Below are 24,258 nucleotides of genomic sequence, written 5' to 3'. Positions count from 1 at the left end.
CATAATATGTCATGCTTTAAAATTGCGCACACTCGTGGAATGGCGGCAAACCTCAGTACTTAAAAAATCTCCAGAGGCACGGGACACTTTTTTTTTTTTTTTCCATTTTTCTTTTTTTTTATTATCAATAATTTTTTTATTTTTACACTATCCATTTAAAAAATAAATTATGGAGCACTTGTATCGCTGTCACAAGGAATGTAAACATCCCTTGTGACAGTAATAGGCAGTGACAGGTGCTCTTTTTTGAGGGATTTGGGGTCTAAAAGACCCCACATCCCTCCTTGCACTTAAAAGCAATCAAAATGCCAAGTTTTGCTATTTTGAATGCTGTCTTTTTTTTAATCTGCCGCCTTTAGGCTCCAGTACCCGGAAGTGATGTCATGACATCGCTTTCGGGTTTTTACATCGGAGACCTGATCAGAGCTGAATTAGGCTTTGTTTAGGTCTTCGGCCGGTCAGCGGACATGCTGGCTGGTTGTTCAGGTCTCCTTGTAATGACAGTTGAGCCGCTACTCAGCCGCATCAGTTGTCATGACAAAAAAGCCAACCGTCGGCTCTAAACAATGGTACCGGGGTGATGCCTCTAGCTAACGCCCTGAAGCCGAGGCCACATATTTGGGTTCTGTCGGCGCTAAGGGGTTAAATACCACCAAAAGAAAGGTCTATCTGTCTCAAAAAAATGATAAAAATCGTGTTTTGGGTACAGCATTGCTTTATCCCCCTAGCCACTCCTGCTAAATTAGCTGCTGACTTTTATTAACAGGACACTTACCTGTCCAGGGATCCAGCACCATGCTCACCTGGGCTAGTTCTTCACCAGCCTGGCACCGGCATCTTAAGTGGAAGTTAAAGCATTTGTTACCCCAACACTTAATTTTCCTGATATGTGCCTGCTGTACCATGTACTTGTATGAGAAAATATCCTGTTCTCTTTTTTTATTGCTTCCTTTATGTGAAATTGCTGGTGTTCCTGCCAGTACCTCTGCTTTCCTATTACAAACTGACCACACTAAGAAGGAGAGTAAGCAGCGGTCAGTTCTCCAGCTATGCTGGGAACTCCGCCTGCTCTCCTCCAATGATCAGACTTGTCCTGACACCCCCCCCCCCCCCGCTGCACAGCCATTCACTGGAAAGCTCAGTGTACTCCTGCTTCTCCTCCCCCCAGCTTTTATGCAGCTGATAACAAAGGTAATGTGATCACTTCTAAAAAAAAAAGGTGTGTAGTTTTTTTTTTTTTTTTTTTTTTTATATTTATACACAAATGTTTTGCCTTTCATTTCTATTTTAAACTGAATGGGCTGTTTTTTAAAAGGAGATCCTCTACAATCACTTTAAGTCCACGTTTTAATTTGTACCTACAGGTAAGCCTATAATAAGGCTTGCCTGTAGGTACAGTGAATATCTCCTAAACTTGCACTGATTTCTACAGCGCATGCGCTCAGTAGGGATGGCATACCCATGTCGTACCTTCAGAGCTCTGGGCCGGGGGACATTATGCGCGGGAGTGACTTCATTGCGGCCATACATACAGCCAGAGTCTGCAAACTTGAAAGAAAGACTGGGTAAAGATGGAAGCGCTGGGGAGCCGTGACAGCACTGCGCTGGACGTGCTCCGTGTCCAGGTAACAGGTAAGCCAGTCATAATGTACTCGTATGCGGTGCATACGAGTACATTATGACTTAAACCTGCAGGGGGGCACAATTTTTTTTTTTTTTACATTTTTCTGGCGTTTTACTACCACTTTAACTGTGGGCAGAAGGCTGTGCTGCACGTGGCTTCACAGCCGGCTTTCCGCTGTGCATGCTCGAGCCGCACTGTGCTTTGTGAATGGTCCCACACACTTCTGGGACCTATGACGTGTCTCAGAAGACAGGGAAAGGAGGGGAATAGGAGGTGATCTGAGCAGAAGTGGGAAATGTTACCTGTCAAATCTTCAGAACCTGCTCCAGTGGCGTACCAACAGGGGGGGGGGGGGGGGGGGCGCTGGCTTATCTTCCTTTTGTAGATGATCGTCTGTTCGGTGCCTCTATGGAAGAGATTATTAAGGACCTTACAGGAAGCAAAAGTACATTGCTTCCGCAGGCTGCTAAGGGCAAGGAACCTCGCCGTAAGCGTGGCCCTTTCTTTTCGGCTCCCAAGCGGCCTTTTCATCCATCTGGATCGCAGGAAAAGGGCTCAAGATCCACCCGTAACCTTGCGGAAGGCTCCAAGAGACTGTAGAATGGTAAGTCCAAAGGGGCACTTTTTGTTCCGCAGACAAGCCTTCCCCAGCCTGAAGGGGTGCCCTCACAAGGAGTTATTGTGCCGGGTTCCGGAGTCTAAACGTTTCCAAGGTTTTTTTTCAAATCTTTTTACAGTTCCCAGGAAGGAAGGTAAGGTTTTTGCAATCTTGGATCTCAAGGCTCTAAACCACTTAGTAGCTTTCCTTCATCAAGGAGATCTAGTGGCCTCTATCAATCTCAAGGACGCTTACCTTCATATTCCAATTTATGTTGGGCATCAGCGTTTTCTTAGTTTTTCCGTGGGCAAGGAGCATTTTCAATTGGTGGCATTACCCTTTGGTCTCGCCTCAGCTCCTCAGGTGTTCACAAAGATTTTGGTCCCAGTGTTGGCATTGCTACGGCAGAAGGGGATTGCGGTACTGGGTTACCTGGATGATCTGCTTCTGCGTGCAGAGTCTTCCTCGGCTCTAGAAGCCGACTTGGACATTACGGAGCGAACTTTGCAGGAGTTTGGCTGTACACTGAATTTTCAGAAATCGGCACTGTCTCCGTCCACAAAGCTGGACTACTTTGGTCTGACGCTGGACTCGGCGTCAGCCCGGGTGTTTCTTCCTCAGACAAAACTTCTGAAAGCTACAGGATGCGGTTCGGCTCCTGTTGTCCAACCATCGATCATCACTCAGGACTTTGCATGCAAGTGCTGGGTCTGATGGTCTCCAACTTTTGAGGTGGTTCTGTTTGCGCATTTCCACACCAGACCTTTGCAAAAGGGAGATTCTCCTCAAATGGAACAAGGATCCACTGTCGTTGAACCCCGACTTAACAGGATCAGATTGTCTGAGGGAGTCTGTCATATGATGGCTTCGCTCCCCGATCCCATGTCTGAAAAAATCCTTTCTTCCCCTATATTGGACTGTAAATCACCATAAATGCCAGTCTGTCTGGATGGGCAGGTGTCTTTGGAGATGTGTATGTTCGGCCCAAGGTGTCTGGACTCGGGAGGAGTCCAGGTTACCGATCAACATCCTGGAAATTCAGGCGATCAGACTTTGTCTTAACAGAGGGATCGTTTGCAGGGATGCCCTGTGTGGATACAATCGGACAAGGCTATGGCAGTGGCATATGTCAGTCATCAAGGGGGCACAAAGAGTGCCCTGGCGGCCCGAAAAGAGGCCGGCATCTTAAGGCGGGCAGAACAATATGTTCCGGCCCTCTCTGCTGTGCACATTCTGGGGGTAGAGAATTGGCAAGCGGACTATCTCAGTTGGCAGAGTTGGGATCCGGGAGAATGGTCTCTTCACCCGGAGGTATTTCATCAACTGTGTCTTGGGTGGGGGACACCCGATGTAGACCTGCTGGCTTCCTGTCTCAACAGGAAGGTGCAGAGGTTCATGTCGTTCTCTGGATCCTCTGGCCAACGCTGCAGATGCCCTGGTGGCCCCTTGGGGTCCGTATCCTCTGTTTTACCCCTTTCCTCCAATACAACTTCTGATGAGGCTGCTATGCATAATCGAGCTAGAAAGGATTCCAGTCATTCTGGTGGCACCAGACTGGCCTCGCCGGTCTTGGTACGCAGGCCTGGTAAGGCTGGTAGCAGATGTCCCTTGGAAACTTCCCCTTAGGGAAGATCTTCTGTCTCAGGGGCCAATCTTCCATCTTGCTTTAATGGCCTGGCTATTGAAAGCCAGGTGTTGAAGGACAGAGGGCTGTCACAGTTGGTGATTCCTACTTTGTTAAAAGCTAGGAAATCTACCTCTGGGAAGGTTTATCATAGAGGCTGGAAGGCGCACATTACTTGGTGTGAGTCTTGGAGGGTTTCTCCCTGTCTCGCCTGTTTTTTCAAGATTTGTTTTTATATTTTTGGTTTTTTTTCTATTTAAGACTTCATCTACAAGCTGCATGAACTCCTCTGCTTAATGCATCCATCTGGATTGGCATATCCTCCGCAATAGCTTTGGGGGTCATACTCAGACCCAGCTGGACTTGAACGATTTTGTGGTCTCCCTGGAATGTGACCTTTGGAAACTAGCCTTTGCTCGCAGTTCTCAAAGTGTGCTTTTCTGGTTCAGAGCTATGGCACAGCCTTTTGTGTGCCCCAGTTTCTGAAGACTCATTAATGTGTAGGCTTTGGGAGCCAAGGATTGGGAGCTAAATTTAGAAGACCCCTTTGTGTGCAATTATTACTTTCTTTTTTTATGCTGGTTATGCTGGTTTTCAGGGAAATTGTTAAAATGCTAAGAAATTTAGCTTGAGGTGGTACCTTCCAGCAACTGCTCCTAATCGCAAGAGACACACAGTGCCACCACACTCTTTCCTGCTGCCTACAGTGACCTGGTTACCCTCAGCCATTAAAGTGATTGTAAACAATCATCTTGCATAATAACCCATTTAGTTTAATAGAAATGAAAGGCAAAACATGTTTGTATAGATATAAAAATACAATATTAATACATTTTTTTTTCCATTTTTATAAGTGATCACATTCCCTCTGGTTTCCAGCTGCATAAGAACTGGGGGGGGGGGGGGAGAAGCAGCAGCACACAGAGCTTCCCAGGACAAGTCTGATCATTGGAGGAGAGCAGGCTGAGTTCCCAGCATAGCTAGAGAACTGACCACGGTGTGTTCTCCCACCTAATGTGGTCAATTTTTAATTGGAAAGCAAAGGGACTGGCAGGACACCAGGGATTTCACACAAAGGAAGCAATACAAAGAGAACGGGATAATTGGAATATGAAGTGCTGTGGTAACAAATGCTTTAAGCCTCCCCTGCTCCCAGCAGTCAGTTTGTGAGTACTCAGGGTTTGTACCTTGTATCACAGCTAAGTTGTCCCTGCTTGCAGTTCAACATGTTGGATCCCAAACACACGAGAAGTCGTCTTGCTGTATTGGGCACCTTTGGCTCACAATCTTCTCACATTTTTAGGGCGACCAGCAGTGTTCCCTCTAAAGGTAAGCCAGACAACACAGACATAGTAAAATACTGCTTACAATAAAATGTATTAAAAAAAAAAAAAAGGGGTCATACAAACTTGCAAACATCCATGTAAATCAGCACAGAAAGTACAGGAATGATGGCGGATGGCAAATAACATTGACTGACGCGTTTCATCACATCTGACTTCCTCATGGATGTTTGTAAGTTTGTATGACCCCCTTTTTTTTAAATACATTTTATTGTAAGCGGTATTGCACTATGTCTGCGTTGTCTGAAATACTTCCATATATGAGTACCTGATTGGGAGATCTAACCATCTTCGTTCAAGAATATACCATCATCTGTCTGAACATCCGTGGATACAGCCACCTTTTGGGAGACTCATGGTTAATATCAAGCTTGATCGACCCATTTGCTGTACAGTATTTGGGTCCATAACCTCTGGTGAGCGCATTCAATTTCTATTTAGGTGGTGTGGGGACTGCTCTTCGTCTTTGATCACCTATATTAGTTTGGATGGTTCACCTTTATGGTTTAACCTTTGAACACTTGGGACTTACCATTATATATTACTTCTTCACTTATCCTATATCAGTTTATCACTGGACTTCATTTGTTTTTTTTTAGCGCTGCACTTTATTTTCATATATCCCTATTGCGCAGTATCTGGACAATCACCTGTTGAGGGAACAGCTGGCACAGGATAGGCACAAGCTCCTATCTCCCCTTTGCCTCGAATATAGGGCGAAGGAGTTCTGTTAGTGCTATTCCAACAGAAGAGAACTAAAGTAAGGTTTAGAACATAATTTGGAATTTAAGTGCGGCATTGGTATTATTATCAGTTCATTATAGAAAGTGAGGAGCTTGCTGGATTTTTGGCAGGATCAACTGGTGTGTTTTTTTTTTCCCCAAACATACACTTTAGTAAAATGAAGTCATTTATTATGTCTGTTTCACTGTATTTAATTTTTGCACTGTGCTTGTTCACAGTTTGTGCATGAGAAGGAGATTGTAGCAGAAGATGATCAGGTATTCCTTATGAAGCAGCAGGTAAAAATACTCTCCTATTTCCATTTAAATAATAAATCAGAATCAGTTTGTACTGATAGAAGCTAATATAAGCTTTTTATATATTTATTTTTCTTCTAGTCACAGTTGGCAAAACAACCACCATCTTCAGCAGGACGACCAGTAAGTTTTATTTTATAGAATAGTGCATTTTCTGCAAATATATATTCAATATATTTGCTGTGACCTCTGTTTGCCAATTTGGAATGTTACACAAAATTTTCCACGTTCTTTTGCAAAGTGAAAAGGGTGTATACAATTTATTTTATTATTATATAAGTTTATTGGTCCACTAACAGAGAAATAGGCCATTGGTTAAAGAAGACAGAGTTTGCCACAGATTGTGTCGTTTTTATGGGTAGCTTGCCATGACATTGATTTTAAACTTGAGGAGTTAAATATTATAACTCATAATTAGGCTCTGTTTGCTTGCAAAAAGGTTATAATACATGGTCCACTCTTCTGAGGAAGTGGATACATTTGCAGCCTTTCCTATGTCCTTTTAGAGCCGGTTCACATTAGCGCGACTTGTCAGCGTGACAAGTCGCGCTCCCTCGCGGTCCATTGACCGCTACATGACCCGTTCTAATAGGAGCGACACAAGTGGCTCCGACTTAGAAAAAGGGTCCTGTACTACTTCGGGGCGACCTCGGAGCGACTTGCATAGACTTCCATTAAGTGAAGTCCCTGCAAGTCGCTCCGAAGTCGTGGTGCAATGTAATGCACAAGTCGCCCCCGAAGTAGTAAGGAGTCGTGTCACCTCAGTGTGAACCGACTCTTAAGGGCACCAAATTATTCCCTAATATTTACTTGTATGGCACTTGATTCGGTTTACTTCAATATAGTATACCTGATTTGGGTAGTATTTGGCTTTCAACTATGCACAGACAGGGTTATGAACATTATTTATGAGTTTATTGGCGATTTCTGCCAATGTTTTTGAGGGTATTTTGACGTCTTAAATAAAAATTGTTGCACATTGGCTTTGAGAGCGTAAATTGTACTTCATCTGCCATTTTCATGACTCGCCACTGGTACCTTGGTCCAATAGCATAATTTTTTTTTTTTTTCCGGTTTGTAACCCATGTTCTAATAACCTCCCCCCGAGGGCCTATTTGTCTTGTTTTAGTTTGGTGAGGATTTTGTGCAAAAGGGGTCCAATCCCACTGTGGATCCAGTTGTTTCCCGTCTTAAAAAGACAGTTACTATTCCACTGGAGGATATACCTGCCCTCAAGGATGCAACTTATAAGAATTTCAAAGTCTTCTCTAGAGCCCTGATTTTTTTCTTGTAGGACCTGCTTTTCACCTGATCCTTGCTATGAGTTTACGAAGCCCTAAGCGATCTGACTGCTGCCTTTTGTTGCTCCCTTACTTATTACTCATGGAGCACATGTAGTAGTAAAGACTTCAGTTGTGATGGTTTGTTGGAAACCTTTTGTGCCATTTCTTGTATGTGTCTCATATCAGTATATTTCTGAAGCTCACGTTGGCTGGACTGCGGAACCTTTGCGCAAGAAGTGTTTAATCTTCTTGGCCTTTGAGAGAAATGCCTCTTGAACTGGTTCATGGTAATATCAAGGATACTATTGGTGGGCAAGAACACCCATATTCCTCAGCAGAAGGAACAGACTGGGAAGTCTTCTTTCTTTTGCCTGTTAAACCGTTTCATCACTCCCTGAGCCTCCACATTGAGAGCCCTCAAACTTGGCTCCCATTCCACCCATTAGAAACATACTAAAAATAAGTACAAAATCTACTATGCAAGCAGTAAAATGCACAATTACTTTTTTTTTTTTTTTTCCGCCTAAAATCCTTTTATCTATCTGGGTTTTTCTGTGTAAGCATTCTTTTTTTTTTTTTTTTTTTTTTTATTTACCGAAATGCATTTTTATGTACAGTCACATGTTAAATACGAATTGCATTTGTTATATTTAATTTATATTACCAACAGCTTCCTCGGCACTGTGTCTTAAAATATGCTGAGCAAAACTATTTTGTGTCATGGCAAATCTCAAATATCATTTTGTTTTAGGATGCGTCTCCAAGAGTTCCTGGAGGGTCTCCTAGGACACCCAGCAGATCAGGATCATCTAACGTTACCAGTGTGTCGCCTGTCCCTGCTGGCACAAAGAAAATTGATCCCAACATGAAAGGTATCTCATCAGCTAGCTGGTGCTTGAAATATTTGAGAAGTAAAATGTCTGCTTTTAACCAATTGTTGGTATGATTATTATACAGGATTTACATAGTGCCAGCAGTTTACGCAGTGCTATTTTTTTCTTTTCTCATCACAGCTGGAACAACAAGTGAAGGAGTGCTTGCTAATTTCTTTAACAGCTTACTAAGCAAGAAAACTGGGTCCCCTGGGCCTGGGGGTACAGGCAGCCCTACAGTAAATTCTGGAGGCAACAGCCTGCCAACATCTGCCAAAAAACCAGGTACTCTCCTATAAGTGGTAGTTTAATCAATGCAAATGCCAAATAAATAAAAACAACTTGGAAAAAGCTAAATCTATGTTCTTTACATGGGCCAAGGTGATAGACTTCTCAAATCTTAATAATAGGTTGCTGTCTTTGTTGCCATCTAAAGTATGTATAGTAGTGTTACCATTGTAAACTACAGTTGCATATTATTACATTTTATTGTTGTCCCTAAAACAAAAAAGCATGATAGTATTCAAATTTGCTGCATATCTCTATAGGAGCTGGGTTTATGCTGGCAATCAAAAGCTACCACAGGGGAAAGCCTTTTTGTTCAGACTATCTGCAAGTTGGGTTGAGAGTGATGCTGGAGATAAAAAAAAAAAAATTGACATTTGATGTTTTAGAAAAAAGCATGGTTAATAGGCAGCAACTTGGGACACAGGCTCCTGCCAAAAAGAATTGGATCAATAGAACAATCCAGGTTTTTTTTTTTTTTTTTGAGAGAGGATAGCCATTGCATCTTTGCAGTTGCATAAATTCCCCATTCTGAGGGCTGATTACAGGAAATGAAACAAGATAATACAGAGGAAAAAAAAAAAAATATATATATATATATATATATATATTTAACATAATACACACACACAGAACACAACCATCTGAGAAAATCCCCAAAAAAGTAAAGTAATACAATATAGAATTTTTAATGGTTAGGAGACAAGCCAAAACATCTATGGATTATATGTAGCAGAAGAATTCTAATAGACAAAGGCCTTGTTCACATGTGCAGCAAAAAAAACAGGTGGTTGATCCATGTTTTTACAGCCTCCTGACCACCAAGCGCCAGTGGTCATGTTGGTATGCATTGCCACAGTTGCAGCACAGTAATCTATTAACATGTTGTGTTTGGCAGGACCACCCCCAAACATGATTTTACTATACCGTAATCCTGTGTAATGGTTAAAGGATAAGTTCACCTTTTGGGAACAGATTACATTTATAGGGTGGAACATGTAACATATTCCCGCTCCTGCAGCGGCTTGGCAATCCGAGCTCTCTGTGTGACAGCGGTACGGGGGAGAGGTTCCTCATACCAGCTGTCACTTTTTGAAAAGAGCGTGGCGGTGCAGGGTTCCTCCCACAAGGTCGTATCATTCATTCACAGAGTTCTGTGAAATGAATAAATTACCAGTACAACATCCCTTGTGGATGTCCGCTTTTAGTTCTTAATAAACTACTATGGTGCTGTTGAGCGCTGTGGTAGTTCATTGATTCTTCCTGTCAGTAAAAAAGCTGACTGCTTGTGCGATGTATGGGGCAGACAGCTTACGCTGACTGTCTGCAGGAGTCTTGCATGGCACCAGCAATCTGCTGATCACTGGTAGGATGCTTTTCAGGCTCATAAAAAAAAATTAGTAAATGCACATTTTTTTTTTAACCTGTAAAAAAATGTGCATTTATTAAAAAAAAAAAAAAAAAGTGAACGTATCCATTAAAAAAGGTGTTCAGGGGGAAAAAATATTGTGTCTGAACTGCCTTTCAAATGCCTCTGGAACTGTAAATTGCTTTTTGGAGAGTTGGTAAACTTTACTATGCGTGAAAGCGAGAGCCCAAAGGTTAGTGCCAATTGGCCAAATGCAAGTTGTTCTCAAGTGCATTCTGCTTGCATGTATGTTTGAGAAGCTTCTGAGATTCATTGACAGTTGCAGTTGACCACCTTCTAACATAGGTGTGCGCAGCCTATTGCATTAGGGTGTGCCCCCCAAAGCTCAAATACACATGCATGTGTGCCTACATGTATATGGCCCCCGTACATTATTCTGCCTGCTGGCACAGTGAAAGAGAAGTGCGTAGACACATCTCTTATGGCAGAGCAGGTAAGAGGGAGAGTTTTCCCATCTCCTCACTGGCAAATAAAGCCATAATGCTAATGTGCACTAGGTGATTAGGGTGTGCCCAGGCACATCCGGCACACCCTGTGCGCACGCCTATGCCTTCTAACCTGCCTCAAGCTGCTTTTTCATTCCTATTGACTTGTATAGGGAGGTTAGCAGTTCTCACGTAAACAAAAATCTGTTAACACAGGTCCAGGATACAAATGAAAATCCTCAGACTAGTCAGTCATACTATCGGAGCATACTTTAACTACCTCCCACCCGGGCCATAGTACATATACGGCCGGGCGGGAGTCTCGTCCTTCTGAATGGACGTTCCGGAACGTCCTTCAGAAGGAGAGAGATCGCGCTGCCGCGGGCATGCGCAGCGGCGTGATCTCTATGTGCCTGTGTCCCTCGGACACAGAGCAACATCATTCGGCAGGAGGGCCCTGTGATTGGCCCTCCTGATCACATGACGGCTGTGTCCAATCACAGCCGTCATGTAATGTAAATAGAGCCGTTGTAACGGCTTCGATCTCTTCTCCTCCTGACAGATCCTGTCAGTGAGGAGAAGATCAGAGGATCGGTTCTGCAGCCGGGGTGATCAGTGAGTATTTCTAATTACTCACTGATCACAGGGGGGGTCTGTGCTGGTAATCAGATGATTGATTACCAGTGCAGCCCTGGGGTGAGGGGGTGCCACTAGATCCACCAGGGATGCCCACCCATGACCACCAGGGATGCCCACTATGGCCACCAGGGATGGCAAACAGGGCTCAGAGAGCCCCCCAGTGCCCTCCCTATCAGTGTTGCCCACCAATGCCATCTATCAGTGCTGCCCACCAGTGCTGTTATTGCCATCTATCAGTGCCGCCCACCAGTGCCCATTATTGCCCATTAGTGCCCCCCATCAGTGCCCATTAGTGCCCCCCATCAGTGCCCATTAGTGCCCCCCATCAGTGCCGATCATTGCCGCCCAACAGTGCCACCTATCAGTGCCCATCAGTGCTGCCTATCACTGCCCATCAGTGCTGCCTATCACTGCCCATCAGCGCTGCCTATCAGTGCCCACCAATGCTGCATATCAGTGCTATCTATCAGTGCCACATATCAGTGCTGCATATCAGTGCTACCCATCAGTGCCCATCAGTGCTGCATATCAGTGCCACCCCATCAGTGTCTCCTCATCAGTGCCTGTCAGTGAGTCATCATCAGTGCTCATCAGTGCAGGAAAAAACATATCTATTTACAAAATTTTATAACCTAAACAAAAAAACTTTTTTTTTTTTTCAAACTTTTCAGTCTTTTTTTTTATTTGTGCACCAAAAAAGAAAAAACCTGACGGTGATCAAATACCACCAAAAGAAAGCTCTATTTGTGGGGAAAAAATGACACAAATTTGGTTTAGGTACAGCGTTGCATGACCGCGCAATTGTCATTCAAATTGCAACAGCGCTAAAAGCTGAAAATTGGTCTGGGAAGGAAGGGGGTTTAAGTGCCCAGTATTGAGGTGGTTAAACATGTACCAGACTGGTACTTTACCTTTTACAGTTTGTATTTCGGTCCATCCAGTCCATGAAATTTACACAGCATAGCTAGGATAATGCTTTTTGCTTATCTTAAACTCCCTGGTATCCATTGAAAACTAAAAAACAAAAAATCCATCATGGATGAAAACATTCTTTTGATAAATATAGTACAATGTTTAATGATATTTAATATCTTAGTAATATGTCTTCCTACCATGTCATCCATTCTTTTAAAGGCCAAAAGCCAGTGTTAACAGACGTCCAAGCTGAACTGGATAGAATCTCTCGTAAACCTGATCTTGTTTCCCCCACATCACCTACATCCCCTACAGAAAATGAAGCATCTTGAAGGCTGGAAATTCATCTTTGGAGTTGTGTAAAACAGCCTCTGCCTTTTCCTTCCTCAGTGATTGTGGAACCGCGGAGACAGAAACACTTTTTTTTTTTCCTTCAAAGTAAAGACACAATGTTTTGATATGTTTATCCCAATTTACAAAAAAAAAAAACCTGCGGGATAATGAATATTACTGACTGCTGTTTTTTTATGGCACAGATCTACATTTTTTTTTTACATATGTAATTATTGTTTTCTTTTGTTTTTGTTTAAGCCACTGTTTGGTAAAGAATTCTCTAAAGAGAAAAATATAGATGAGCAAAAATTGCAATCCCATAGGCTAATGTTTGGGCTCCCAATTTCAAATACAAGCAGAACCTTTTTGAACGCAGTAAAGTTTTTGTGTTGCACAAGTAGAGGGGAAGAGGTTGAGTATATTTCCACCTTTAGTCAAACAGAGGTAGTTGAAAGTAGTGCATGAATTACACTCCTGTCTTGATCCAGGGTTTGCCAGCCTGTGCATCTTTTTACGTTGGGTGCGGATTCTTTAGTTAGTCTGTCATCGGGGCTGATAAGGGTTCTGGGTAGATATCCCAGAAATTGCAGCGTTTGGGACCGTTCTGGTACACCTTGGGAGCACTTATGAGTGTAACATGATATACTCACCATCTTCTTCATCTTTGGGGAGTTCTACTTTTACTTGTTTCAACGATTTACGACAATGAACAGGTAATTGGTCTTGCAAAGAAAACTGGCATTACTAAATATTGCTGCTGTGCTCGCCAATACATTGACCTACAGTATGGGGAATTTCTAATACCAGATTATTGCAAGCACTGAAACGATCATTTTGTATAATTTAAAACAAAGGCAGAGATTAGAGTCGGTGTGTTGTGTTAAACTAATGTCTCCAGATATGTTTGTCTGACATGTACAGATCTGCACTAGCCGCTGTTTTCACTGGTTTACAATGATGGTTCAAACAGTCCTGTCTTCTACAATCAAGTTAATAAAATTGTATTTATTCTCTGCATAGAATAAACTATCTTTTTATTTATGTTAATATATTTTAGTAGTCCATTTAGTTAGTATAACTAATGACAGTTTTGGCTACATATTCCAGAGAAGGGAATATATTTGTATAGGTAACTTGAAATTGAGCACCATTCTTTTACCGAGAGTTGCCAATTGCTAGTTTATGTAATCAGGAAAAAAAATGCATTTTTTTTTTGCAAAAATTGTAATTAAATGCAAAAAAAGAATGTCTTCCATGGTGCTTTAATGTAGCCAAACCTCAACAGTATATGTATAAAAAATATATGTTTAAATTTACAAATATGTAAAAACATTAAATAAAATCAAGGTGTCATTAACATTCTGGTTGTTCAAATCCACTTCCATAAACAGTATACCTCTAAATTTTCAGCCATCCAACAATACATATACAAAATTTTTAGATTATGTTGTGCCGCAATTTCCCTGTGCGTTTGGAAAATTGCAGCACAACATATTCTAAGAATGTTGTATATGTATTGTTGAATGGCTGAAATCTAGGGGTACACTGTTTATGAAAGTGTATTTGAACAACCAGAATGTTATTGACACCTTAATTTTATTAAATATTTTTACATATTTGTACAATAAAATGTATTTTCTCTTACGTTCTCCGACAGTCGCCGTCCACTCATACAGTCTTCACCAATGGGGTATTGACTTCCTCTCCACATTGGGGAAGACTGTATGTGATGGGGGCGGCAACTGTCGGAGGACTCGGAGAAAGGAATTTTACAGTAAGATTTTACAAAAATTCCGTTTATTTTTTTTTTTTATACATCTACTGTTAAAGTTTGGCTGCATTAAAGCCCATTGGGAGGGAGACTTTCCTCTCTTGTATTTGGTCATTGGATGTGGCAGCCTCTGACTCATGAGGTTTCACTAATTCCTCTACAAAATTTCGAATAATACCTTTTTCACACAGGCCCATAGATATTGTTAAAATGCTTTGCCCATTCAAAAGAAAGCAGCATGTTCTCTATAAAAGTTTGTCCACCAGTAACACATACTCACTTTTCCTTTGCTCCTCTGCTGCTCTTTTCAAGGAATATACAAGCCCAGTATAAGTTCTAGTTGGAGCTTACACAGGGCCAACTGTATCCCAACCCTGTGACAATGCTGTGCCAGTCACCAAGAACTAGTGCTGTCACGCGATCTTCCATACTCAAAAGTGGCAGGCATTTTCTTAGCTCCCATTGTCTTGGGAGGGTGGAAAGGTGAATATTTACTGCTGGTGTACTAAGCTTTAAAGAAAATTTTGTCTTGGTTCCCTGCATGGGCAAAGCAAAGGTTTTCTTCAAGTGTTAGCCCTACTTTTACCTATGGTTCACCCTATATCTCTTCCTGAGGGCCAAAGTGGAGCACCTGCAAATTCCCCTTGTGGGGCGTTAGGCATCTTTTATACATGCAAACACAAGATATTCATGTGCTCTATACACTAGTGCTTTGCAGATTTTAAATGCAAATACATTTCTAATGTGCAAACACTAAAGTTATTTGCATTTTGGCCCATTTCAGCTTTGTGGGTTTCCTACAGCAAACACAGGGCAGAAAAGTTACAGGTGAGCAGAAGCTGAATTGATATTTATTGAACAAGAAAAGGAACTAACTGTCTATTAATACCTTTTTCATTCGGGCCTTTTATTAAGGTTAGGGTAATTACCGAAAATTATATTAATATTATTTTACCAAAAATCAAATTGCTAAATGACAATGGGGATGCAGTGTGCTGTCGTAACATTTACTTATTTGCTGCTTTCCTTCAAGTTTAAAGTTCAAAGCCAAGCATAATCTGCCAGCCCTGACTTTATTCTGCCATAAAAGCATTAAAGCTGCATTTGCTTTACCTCCTGAAACTACTAGTTATCTGGCTTTCATGCTGTCTCTTCAGGCCCACTCACACTATTGTATATTATGTGTTCTACTATGCAGGATCAAAGAGCTGCAAAAGTGCATGAAGACTATAAAGCCCCTCAAATCAGAGTGGTGTTGTTTAAAAATTACCACTTCATCTTTTGTGCGTTTTTCGTTAAACCATCTCATTACAGTCAATGGAATCACACTGAAAACGCAATATGCATTTTATTAGCGCCCCCCCAAGTTGCATGTTATTTCCCATTTGCCTGCAGGAAGAAAACATGCAAAACGTGTCTAGCATTGCATTACACACTAAATAATAATAGTTCTAAATGTTCTCTTATATAGCACCTTTAAAGATAGCTACTCACAGCACTTTACTAAGAAAACACAAATACACAGGATAAAGCAAAGGAAAAACAATTACATAAAAGCTTGTCTAAAAAAAAAAAAAAAAAAAAAAATTTTGATTTATTTCAAATGAGTTTAGGGAAGATGACTTTCTGATGTTCTTTGGAAATTAATTCCAGCGTTTTGGGGCATAGCAGTAGAAGGCTCTGTCTCCCATCAAGTAGGTGAGCAGATGTTGCAAGAGGGGGGAGAGTAAGTTATTAAAAGTTTGGACAGGTAGCAGGGTGCCAAGCCATGAAGAGCTTTATAGCTGAGCAAGAGGATCTCAAAGTCGATGGGAAACCTAAAGGGTAGCCAGTGCAAGGACTCCAGGATAGCGGTAATATGGTCACTTGAACCAGACCTAGTGAGGATTCTGGCTGCAGAATTTTGTACATACTGAAGTCGATTTAATAATGTATTTAGGTACACCAATGAGTAGAGCACTGTAGTAGTCAAGATGGGAGAACACACTATGGATCAGCTTTTCAGCTACAGTATATGATCGTATAGGACACAGCTGAGCAATGTTTCTCAAGTGGGAAAAAAAAGCTGTTCTGACATTTTGTAAAGGGGGTCAAAGGTTAAACTAGCATCAAAAATCACCCCTAGATTTTTCAATGTAGACTAAAGCTCAAGTACAGAGCTTATCTATATGGCAATCAGGACTGGTCTTACATAATTTACTTAAAGTGCTTTGGGAGAATTCAAAAACGTTCCTGTGCAAATATAATGGAGCAGTGGCATGTTCCACATTAACAAAGCAGATTAGGCCTGTGCGGGCAGAGGGATCCTGAGCATGCAACTCCAGCTGAACTGTGCTCTGTGCCATGTCCGTCACAGACACAGCAGGGAACACCAAGCATATCTTGAATCCCTTTTGTGAGGATAAAGATCTGCTTCACTTTCTCAGCTTAGAGGGGTGGCACAGACAAAAAGCCTGCGCCACTCTTCAATTCTCCCTCATTATGCACTTTGAGGAAAACGCTTGTTTATTTTTTAAGGCGATGATCTAAACAGGCCCTTATTGCATCAGTTTTTAAGGTGCTGACCAGGGGTTAATATACAGGTAAAGAGACCTGACATTATGAATCTGGAAAACTTTTTTTTGGCTTACTGACTTGGGGTCCATTTACTTTTTTGAATTAAGGCAGTAAAAAGGGCCGTCAATGAACCAAAACATGCAGAATATCTGACATGTCACAATTTATACACTACGGTGTGCTGTCTTCATGCATTAGGGTGTCATTCAAAATAAATGGCAGCGGATGTAAAGTGCATTGTGGTAAGAAGCTTGTTACCGCAATTCATGTAAAGCCCTTGTACACACTAGGAGTTTTTTTTTTTTTGTCGTTCAACCCAGCTGGTTGAATGTAAACAAAACGTCTGCTGCGGTCTAAACCGCTGTACTAACGATCCAACATTAGTACAGTAATCTCCCCCCCTAAGCTGTTGTGCTCTGACAGGAGGACGGCCCCACAACCCCCCTCGCCAGAACACTCTAATATGCGCGCTCAGCCTTTGTCTGAGAACGCTGATTGGGAGCCAGTCGGCTGGTTTTCCAGCATGCACAGCCGGCTTCTATCGGAACCGGCTGGTATACATACAGGCCGAATGTCGGCCATATTTTTATTTTTTTGAACCGGCCGATGTCTCCCGTTATTCTGCCCGTGTGTGTATGGGGCTTAAATGGGCCTTTAAAGTATTTAAAATCTGAAAGAGCCAAGAAATTTGCATTTTCAGAAGGTGGTCACAAGTGGCAACCCTTTTGTTTCACTCAAGTTGTGGGACCTGTGAAAGGCTATAGGAATGCTGCAAAGGCAATGAAGTGTTAAGCCAGCCATAGACGATTCGAATCTTGGCCGGTTCAGCAGGCACCGGCCGAGATTTGAAGCATGTATGAGCAGGCTGAATCGATCAACCAACTATTGCTGAATCGATCGATCATCTATTCTTGCTTTTATAGCCGCTAGCAATAATCACTGTGTTCGTCCCTGTCGTGCGAACACAATGGCTCTGGGAGAGGGATTACCCCATCAACACTGACTGGGTTGATGGGGGAATCAAGTGATTTTCTTTCCTGCATCCTGTGGTTGCAGGAAAGAAAATCGCCCTGTCTATGGCCGGTGTTCCGTGAGAAAACCCTACCTGTGAAAATACCCTACCCTCGTCACTTCCTGTGCATCTACGTTATTGAACAGCTGAGCAGCTTACCACTGCGCATGCTCACAGCTCCGGAGGGTAGGGAATTTTTCACGGGGTAGTGTTTTTTAATGTTACACCGCATCAGCTATTGCCGCGGGTACATTAAATCATCTCTGCTCCAACCCCTCTGACTTCCCTGATCTCGGCTACAAAATATAAAAGCGGCCGCGGGTCTATGAAAATATAACTCACGGAGCTGAGATCTCCGTGATATATATTTTCATAGACCCGCCGTCACTTTTACATTTTGGAGCCGAGATCCGGGAAGTTGGAGGGGTTGGAGCGGAGATGATTTAATGTTGCAGCGGAGAGGATTTAATGTACCCGCGGCAACAGCTGATGCGGTGTAACGTTACAAAACACTACCCTGTGACAATTCCCTACCCTCCGGAGCTGTGAGCATGCGCAGTGGTAAGCGGCTCAGCTGTTCCATGACGTATGTGCACAGGAAGTGACGAGGGTAGGGAATTTTCACGAGGTAGGGTTTTTTAACGTTACACCGGCCCTAAATGAAGGCCATCTGTACGAATTGTGGGCTATAGAACTGTAAACACAGGAGGAACATAATTGTTCTTTTCAGATCTCTGTTTATGGCAGACTAATCATAAAATAAGTTATGCAAATATGCCCTTTATTGCATAGAAAAGTATATGCTTTTCATTTCTCATCTGGCTTTGAACAGAGGCTTTACAAGGAGGGACAGTACAGGTGACAGTCACTACATGCACACCTAGTTTAACTGTTTAGCCTTTTCGTTTTAATTAATATTGACAGCACATCATATCTATTGCTTGTAAAACAATCTTGTAACTGTCTGAATTAGTAACGTTATTGAAAGCCACTGAGCAGCTTCAAAGTTTAGCCATCAAACAGTTTTAATCCTTCTATACAGAGCAGTGATTAAAACATGTTTTATTTGCAGTTCATATAGACTTGATTTACCCAGAATTGCTAATTCAGCTGATTGTTTGCATGGGTTGGGTTTCAGCTTCCCATAATATATTTGTATATTTATTTAGTATTGGGCTTTTGGTGAAAGAAATGCATGTTAACTTCTAACATTTTGAACTGATCAGTTAGGTTAATGGTTTTTTTCTTTTCTCACAGATTTTACATGTAAATATCCCATGACTCATATTTTGAGTGCCAACTTTCGTTTCTAAAGAATCTTGACTTTGGTTTTCCAAATCTTGACTTGACATGCAATGATCCTTGTATAAGAAAAGTGTACAAATAAGCTGGTTTATTCCCAAACTGTACTTCAGCAAAAAAAAAAAAAAATATATATCCATGAAAACTTTTGTGTGTCTTGTTTATTTATAACAAGCTCAAGTCTGAAAAAAAAACACCATATGTTATCAAGCATTTTCAAGACTAACAATTTAAAATCTATTTAAAGTGTCGTTTAACCATTTCCCACTGGCTGCATACATATTTGCAGCAGGTGGGCCTTAAAGTGTTTGCAAACCCTTACATATACCCAGTGAAGTGACTAGCCCCAGGTAATACACAGAGATTAAATAAATCCTCCTACGGAAGTTTTACCAATTTATCTGCAGCCCCTCTCTTATCCAAGTCTGTACAAAGTACACAGCTCAAAGGCTGTTGCTCAGCAGTAGAAGGAAGGGGTTGGCAATCTGAAGTCACACACTGCACAGCTAAAGCACAGAGTTTCAGTGTAATCTGGGAGTTCAGTGGAGGAAAAGAACACACCCCCTCTACACTGAATCATAGGCAAACATACACCTGCTGTGTGCTAGAGGGGCAAGGTTCTAGAGCAGAGGTGTCAAACTCAATTTAATTGCGGGCCGCATCAGCATTATGATTGCCTTCAAAGGGCAAGTTATATCTGTAGAATTAGATGTCCAGAACACCCCACGCCCCCTTACACAAGATGTCAAGAACCCCCACCATCAGAAGTCAAGAGTCGCCCACCCTTCCTTACATCACAATGCACCCCCTTACCTTGTGCTGCTGTCAGGAAGAAGATGCGGGTGGATCTGGGAAGAAGCGCAGGGTCTGAAGGAGAACCAGAGGAGGGCTGGAGTTCAGCTTCCAGAGTCTGCTGAATGCTGAGACCAGGGGTGGCAAAGGCAAGGTAGTGTTGTGGCTGCACAGAGAGGTGCAGGATCTGTAGGAGGAGTTCTGCCTTCCTCTCGGCTGCAAATTGCTGAGAAAGGGAGGGGGTGGGCAAAGACGAGCCTTTCTGCAGCTGCAAAGGAGTTCTGTCCTCTCTGCTGCCCACTACAGAGACAAGGTGGGGGTAGAGAGAAGGGGGGTGCCGGAGCTGCAGGAGAAGTGCGAGGGCCACATGAAATGGCATGGGGGGGGGCCGCATTTGGCCCGCGGGATTTGTGTTTGACACTTGTGTTCTATAGTATTCCCCTTAGCAGCAGGGACTCTAAGATGTCATTTGCCTGCCCCCCCCCTCCCCCTCCCCCTTTCTGGATTCTTGGATAAGGGCATGGAATCTGGAGGGACCTCATGTCATTTTTGTTGTTGTTTTTTCGATGTTGGGTCTCCCTTAAAATTCATACCAGAACCAAGGCTCAAAAAAGCAAAACATGTATAAATGTGAAAAAGGTATTAATTTGAACTTGTTACAAGCTTACTTTGAGGGCTGGCTCACACCATGAACTGTACAGGAAAGCGGAGTGCATTCCTGTGTGATTCAAATACGATCCAGATGTAATGCAATTGCAGCTCATTCATTTGAATGGGCTGAAATTATCACCAGACTGCAACAAAAGTAGTGCATGTATTAATTTGTAAAACGCACTGCGTTTGGGATATCATTATGTCAACATTGACACCCTGCAGATCACAATTGGATTGCATTTTGAACTTGGTGCTAGAAATGTAAACGGAGCATGTTTTTTTTTTTTTTTTTTTGCAACTGCATTCTGATGTGAACTGCCCCTGAAAGTGTCATAACAAAAAGCATGGGAAAAAAAAAAAACAATGTGGGGTCCCCCCTTAGATTATGTTTGGTATGAATTTTAAGGGGAACCTTGAAACAAAAGAGGGTTCCCCTCTAATTCCACACCAGACCCAATTTAAAGGGGGAAAACTGATGCAAAAAATAAAGCCTGGATGCCACCAAAAGTCATACCAGACCCTTCTCAAAACATGCAGATTGGGTGACCAACAAAGAGTGTGGGGGGGGGGGGAGTGGTCCACCCCCCTCCTTCTTTCAAACCATTCCTAGCACCTCCTCCCCACATTGATGAGAACAAGGGCCTCTTCCCCACAACACTGGTTCAATGGTTGTTGGGGTCTTATCAGAATCTGGAAGCCCCCTTTAAAATAAGGTGGCCCCTAGATACCGGCTTTTCCATGTGAAAGGGATACAAAAACACACTTTTTGACAATTCCCAGAAAAAAAAACCTACAATGTAAATCAACCGTCTATCATGTCGTCTAGGGATGCAGAACCTTGTCAATCATGATGAGTAATTGCCCGCTGACAGAAGAAAAACTCCTGCATGCTCCTCCTCAACATAGAAACAAGGTGCTCCGTCCGGGCAGGGTGTCCTAGTATGAATCTCGGGGGGACCACCCAAAGGGTTTTTTTTCCCCCACACATTACCCGCCCTGCTGGAAATCCTTGTCTGCTGAAATAGCCAGTGGGGGGCATAGTTCTAAGGACCACTAGCTCTCTAATACCAATGTAGCCCAAGTGAAGCAGTGTTAATTTCATCAACAAAACCACTATTTTAGACAACTAAATTATGACTAAAATTAACACAATTCAGATGACTAAAATACAACTAAAACTAAAATGGCATTTTGGTCAAAAGACTATGACTAAAACTACATTTGACGTCAACATTAACACTGGTTATGTATCACAATGGCTAAATCTGTGTCTGTAGTGCATGTTCAAACTTAATACCATAAATAATAACATGTTATTAGATTTCTCTTACGTCCTCTGACAGTCGCCACCCACTCATACAGTCTTCACCAATGGGTATTGACCTCTTATCCATAGGAGCAAGCTAGGCATAAGACTTGTTAGAAACAAAGCAATTTACATAGACACACCTTTAGGGGGCTGTCCCTCTGGTCCAATACCCCCCTGCTATCGGCATTCCCAACTCAGTTTGTCTTCTGCCTAGTTAGGAGTAAGATAGGCTATCCCTGTGCTGGGGATACAGTCTCAGCCTTTCTTCTGTTTTAATTACTTTTATTTTATGCTAAGTGTTTTCTTTGCACTACTAACTTTTTATTTGTATTTGTTCCTGCGCTTAGTTAGTCGGATCTTCGGAAGACTACATCGTTTGCGGAGCTGGGAGTCGGACTGGTTGTCCTGGTGTCCCAGGACAGAGAACCTTATGGAATCCCAGCCCGCCATTGAGCGTTTAGCAGGCTATGCGTACGCCCTGGCCTCGCAAACAACCTGTCCCTGTCCTCAGGGACAAAAGCCCGCCTCAACCGCGGTTCCGTGCGTTGCTAGAGTCCTGTTTGGCTGATGGCACCCCCGCCACCTGGGGTGGGAGGCTTCCCATCGCAGAGAGGCGCCCACGCCATAATGGATCGGTGAGTACATTCTGTGTGGGGCCTCTGTCTGGGGATGACAGTCTGCTGGTGTCTGTGCTCTCCCCTCATGTCTGTGTGTCTAGGCTCGCATACCTCCTGGTCCCTGCGGGGGGCACTACCACGTCCAGGACGCTCTGTGGGGGGTTGTTGGGGTCCCTAACCCCTGAGGCACTATTACTGTGTCTTTTACTGGGGTACAGGCATGTGTAGGCGGCCCACAGCGGTGAAAAACCGCAGGGCCGCCATTTTGGGTATGGACGGCTGCTCTGGCTTCACTATGAGCACTTCAGCAGCCATTTTCTATAGTAGTGTATCGCGCCCTTCGGGCGCCATCTTGCATGTGGCGGTTTGCTTTATACACGTGTTCAGCGGCCATTTTCCTGGAGCCTCCCGTTGATTCCTATGGGCAGCCATTTTTCTTTAGCCCGAGTCCTGTTTAGCCTCTAGCGGTGTGACATCACTTCCTTTCCTCATGCAGAGATATCGTCAGCAAGCGTGGTAACACTTCTGGGGGTCTTTTATTGCTGTTTTTTGGGGAATATCTCTTGGCTATCAGTTTTATTCCTACCTGTGGGGTATTTCAGTCCCTATTGCGGTGGGATCGCTGCTATTGCGATTTAAAGGGCCAGCGCCATAAAAGTTTTTATGGAGTCCCAGGACAGCAAATTCCCCCCAGCTTTGGTGGATGATTCAGGTACGTCTGAATCATCTGCGATTTACTTCTCCACTAGCGACGTTAGCGTCCAAGGTGGATCTATTGATGTCTGAACGGGATTCTAGAAAAAGGCCTAGGCTTTCTCACTCCTCTGATTCAGAGTCTGATATGGTTGCAATAGACAGTGTACCCCCTGAAGGGTCTCAGTCCTTTTAGTCGGAAGGGGAGGCGGAGGATGAGGAGGGGGATGATTCCCCCCCCCCCCCCCTGGGTCGGCCAGAGAACGCGCTGCTATGTCTGCGCTTATTACCGCTGTTAAAGATACACTACATTTAGAGGGTGAGCCCAACCCACCGGGTAAGCGGTCTTCCTTTGGGACCCGTAGAAGGCAGCACAGGCGTTTCCTTGTCCCGCTGAGTTTCACGAAATGGTGAACGAACAATGGCACAATTTGAAGCGCAATTTTGTGGTACCAAAACGGTTTCAACTCCTTTATCCCTTTGCGTCTCCTACGGATTCTTGCTGGTCCGTGGCCCCTACGGTGGATCACACGGTGTCCAGGTTGAACAAGGCCACTCTTATGCCCACGGAGGATTCTCTGGTATTCAGGGACCCTATGGATAGGCGGATGGAATCTCTTGCTCGCCACTCCTATATGGTGGCGGGTTCCTTGATGAAACCTATTTTCGCCTCATTGATGGTCTCTCAGGCTGTGGTAGATTGGGCCAAGGTGCTCAGACGCACCCTTGTGGCGGATTCCGCCCCTCCAACTACTTTGGAGATGGTGGACCAGATTATTCAGGCTGTTCTGTACCTGTGTGACGCGGCCTTGGATGAGGCCCCTTTAGCCGCACGCCTATCTGCTGTCGCGGTGATAACCCGTCGTTTGGTATGGCTGAAGAGCTGGTCGGCTGACCAGATTTCCAGGAAGACGGTGTCTGACATCCCTTATGCGGGACTCGCCTTTTTGGGGACTCCCTGGACGAATTGGTTAAAGGGGTCACTGGGGGCAAGAGCACTCTGCTGCCCCAGAATCCCAAGGGTAAGTTTTTCCGCGGTAAGCGGGGCCCTTCCTATAAACCAAATCAGGGGTCCTTTCGTGCCTTCAAGGCACAGGACAAGGGCAAATCCTTCAAAGGCCATGGTGGCCAGAGGAAGCCTT

The 24,258-nt window shown here is 43.4% G+C and overlaps 1 protein-coding gene across 1 annotated transcript in view; it reads left to right on the top strand.

The window, feature by feature from the left end:
* The window catches only part of DYNC1LI1 (dynein cytoplasmic 1 light intermediate chain 1), a 61,647-nt gene extending 48,964 nt beyond the window's left edge, over nucleotides 1-12,683 (top strand). Inside the window, exons 9-13 of the mRNA XM_082259467.1 lie at nucleotides 6,152-6,211; nucleotides 6,311-6,352; nucleotides 8,264-8,384; nucleotides 8,526-8,669; nucleotides 12,297-12,683. Of these exons, the coding sequence (XP_082115593.1) occupies nucleotides 6,152-6,211; nucleotides 6,311-6,352; nucleotides 8,264-8,384; nucleotides 8,526-8,669; nucleotides 12,297-12,409 (480 nt within the window). The 3' untranslated portion in view covers nucleotides 12,410-12,683. The remainder of the gene's footprint in view (nucleotides 1-6,151; nucleotides 6,212-6,310; nucleotides 6,353-8,263; nucleotides 8,385-8,525; nucleotides 8,670-12,296) is intronic.
* The last annotated feature ends 11,575 nt before the right edge of the window (nucleotides 12,684-24,258 follow it).

This window comes from Pelophylax lessonae, assembly GCF_965119305.1.
Source record: "Pelophylax lessonae genome assembly, chromosome: 5".
In the NCBI taxonomy this organism is placed as follows: Eukaryota; Metazoa; Chordata; class Amphibia; order Anura; family Ranidae; genus Pelophylax; species Pelophylax lessonae.
The sequence above is the reverse complement of the archived record's forward strand: the minus strand, read 5'-3'. Positions and strand labels throughout refer to the sequence as shown.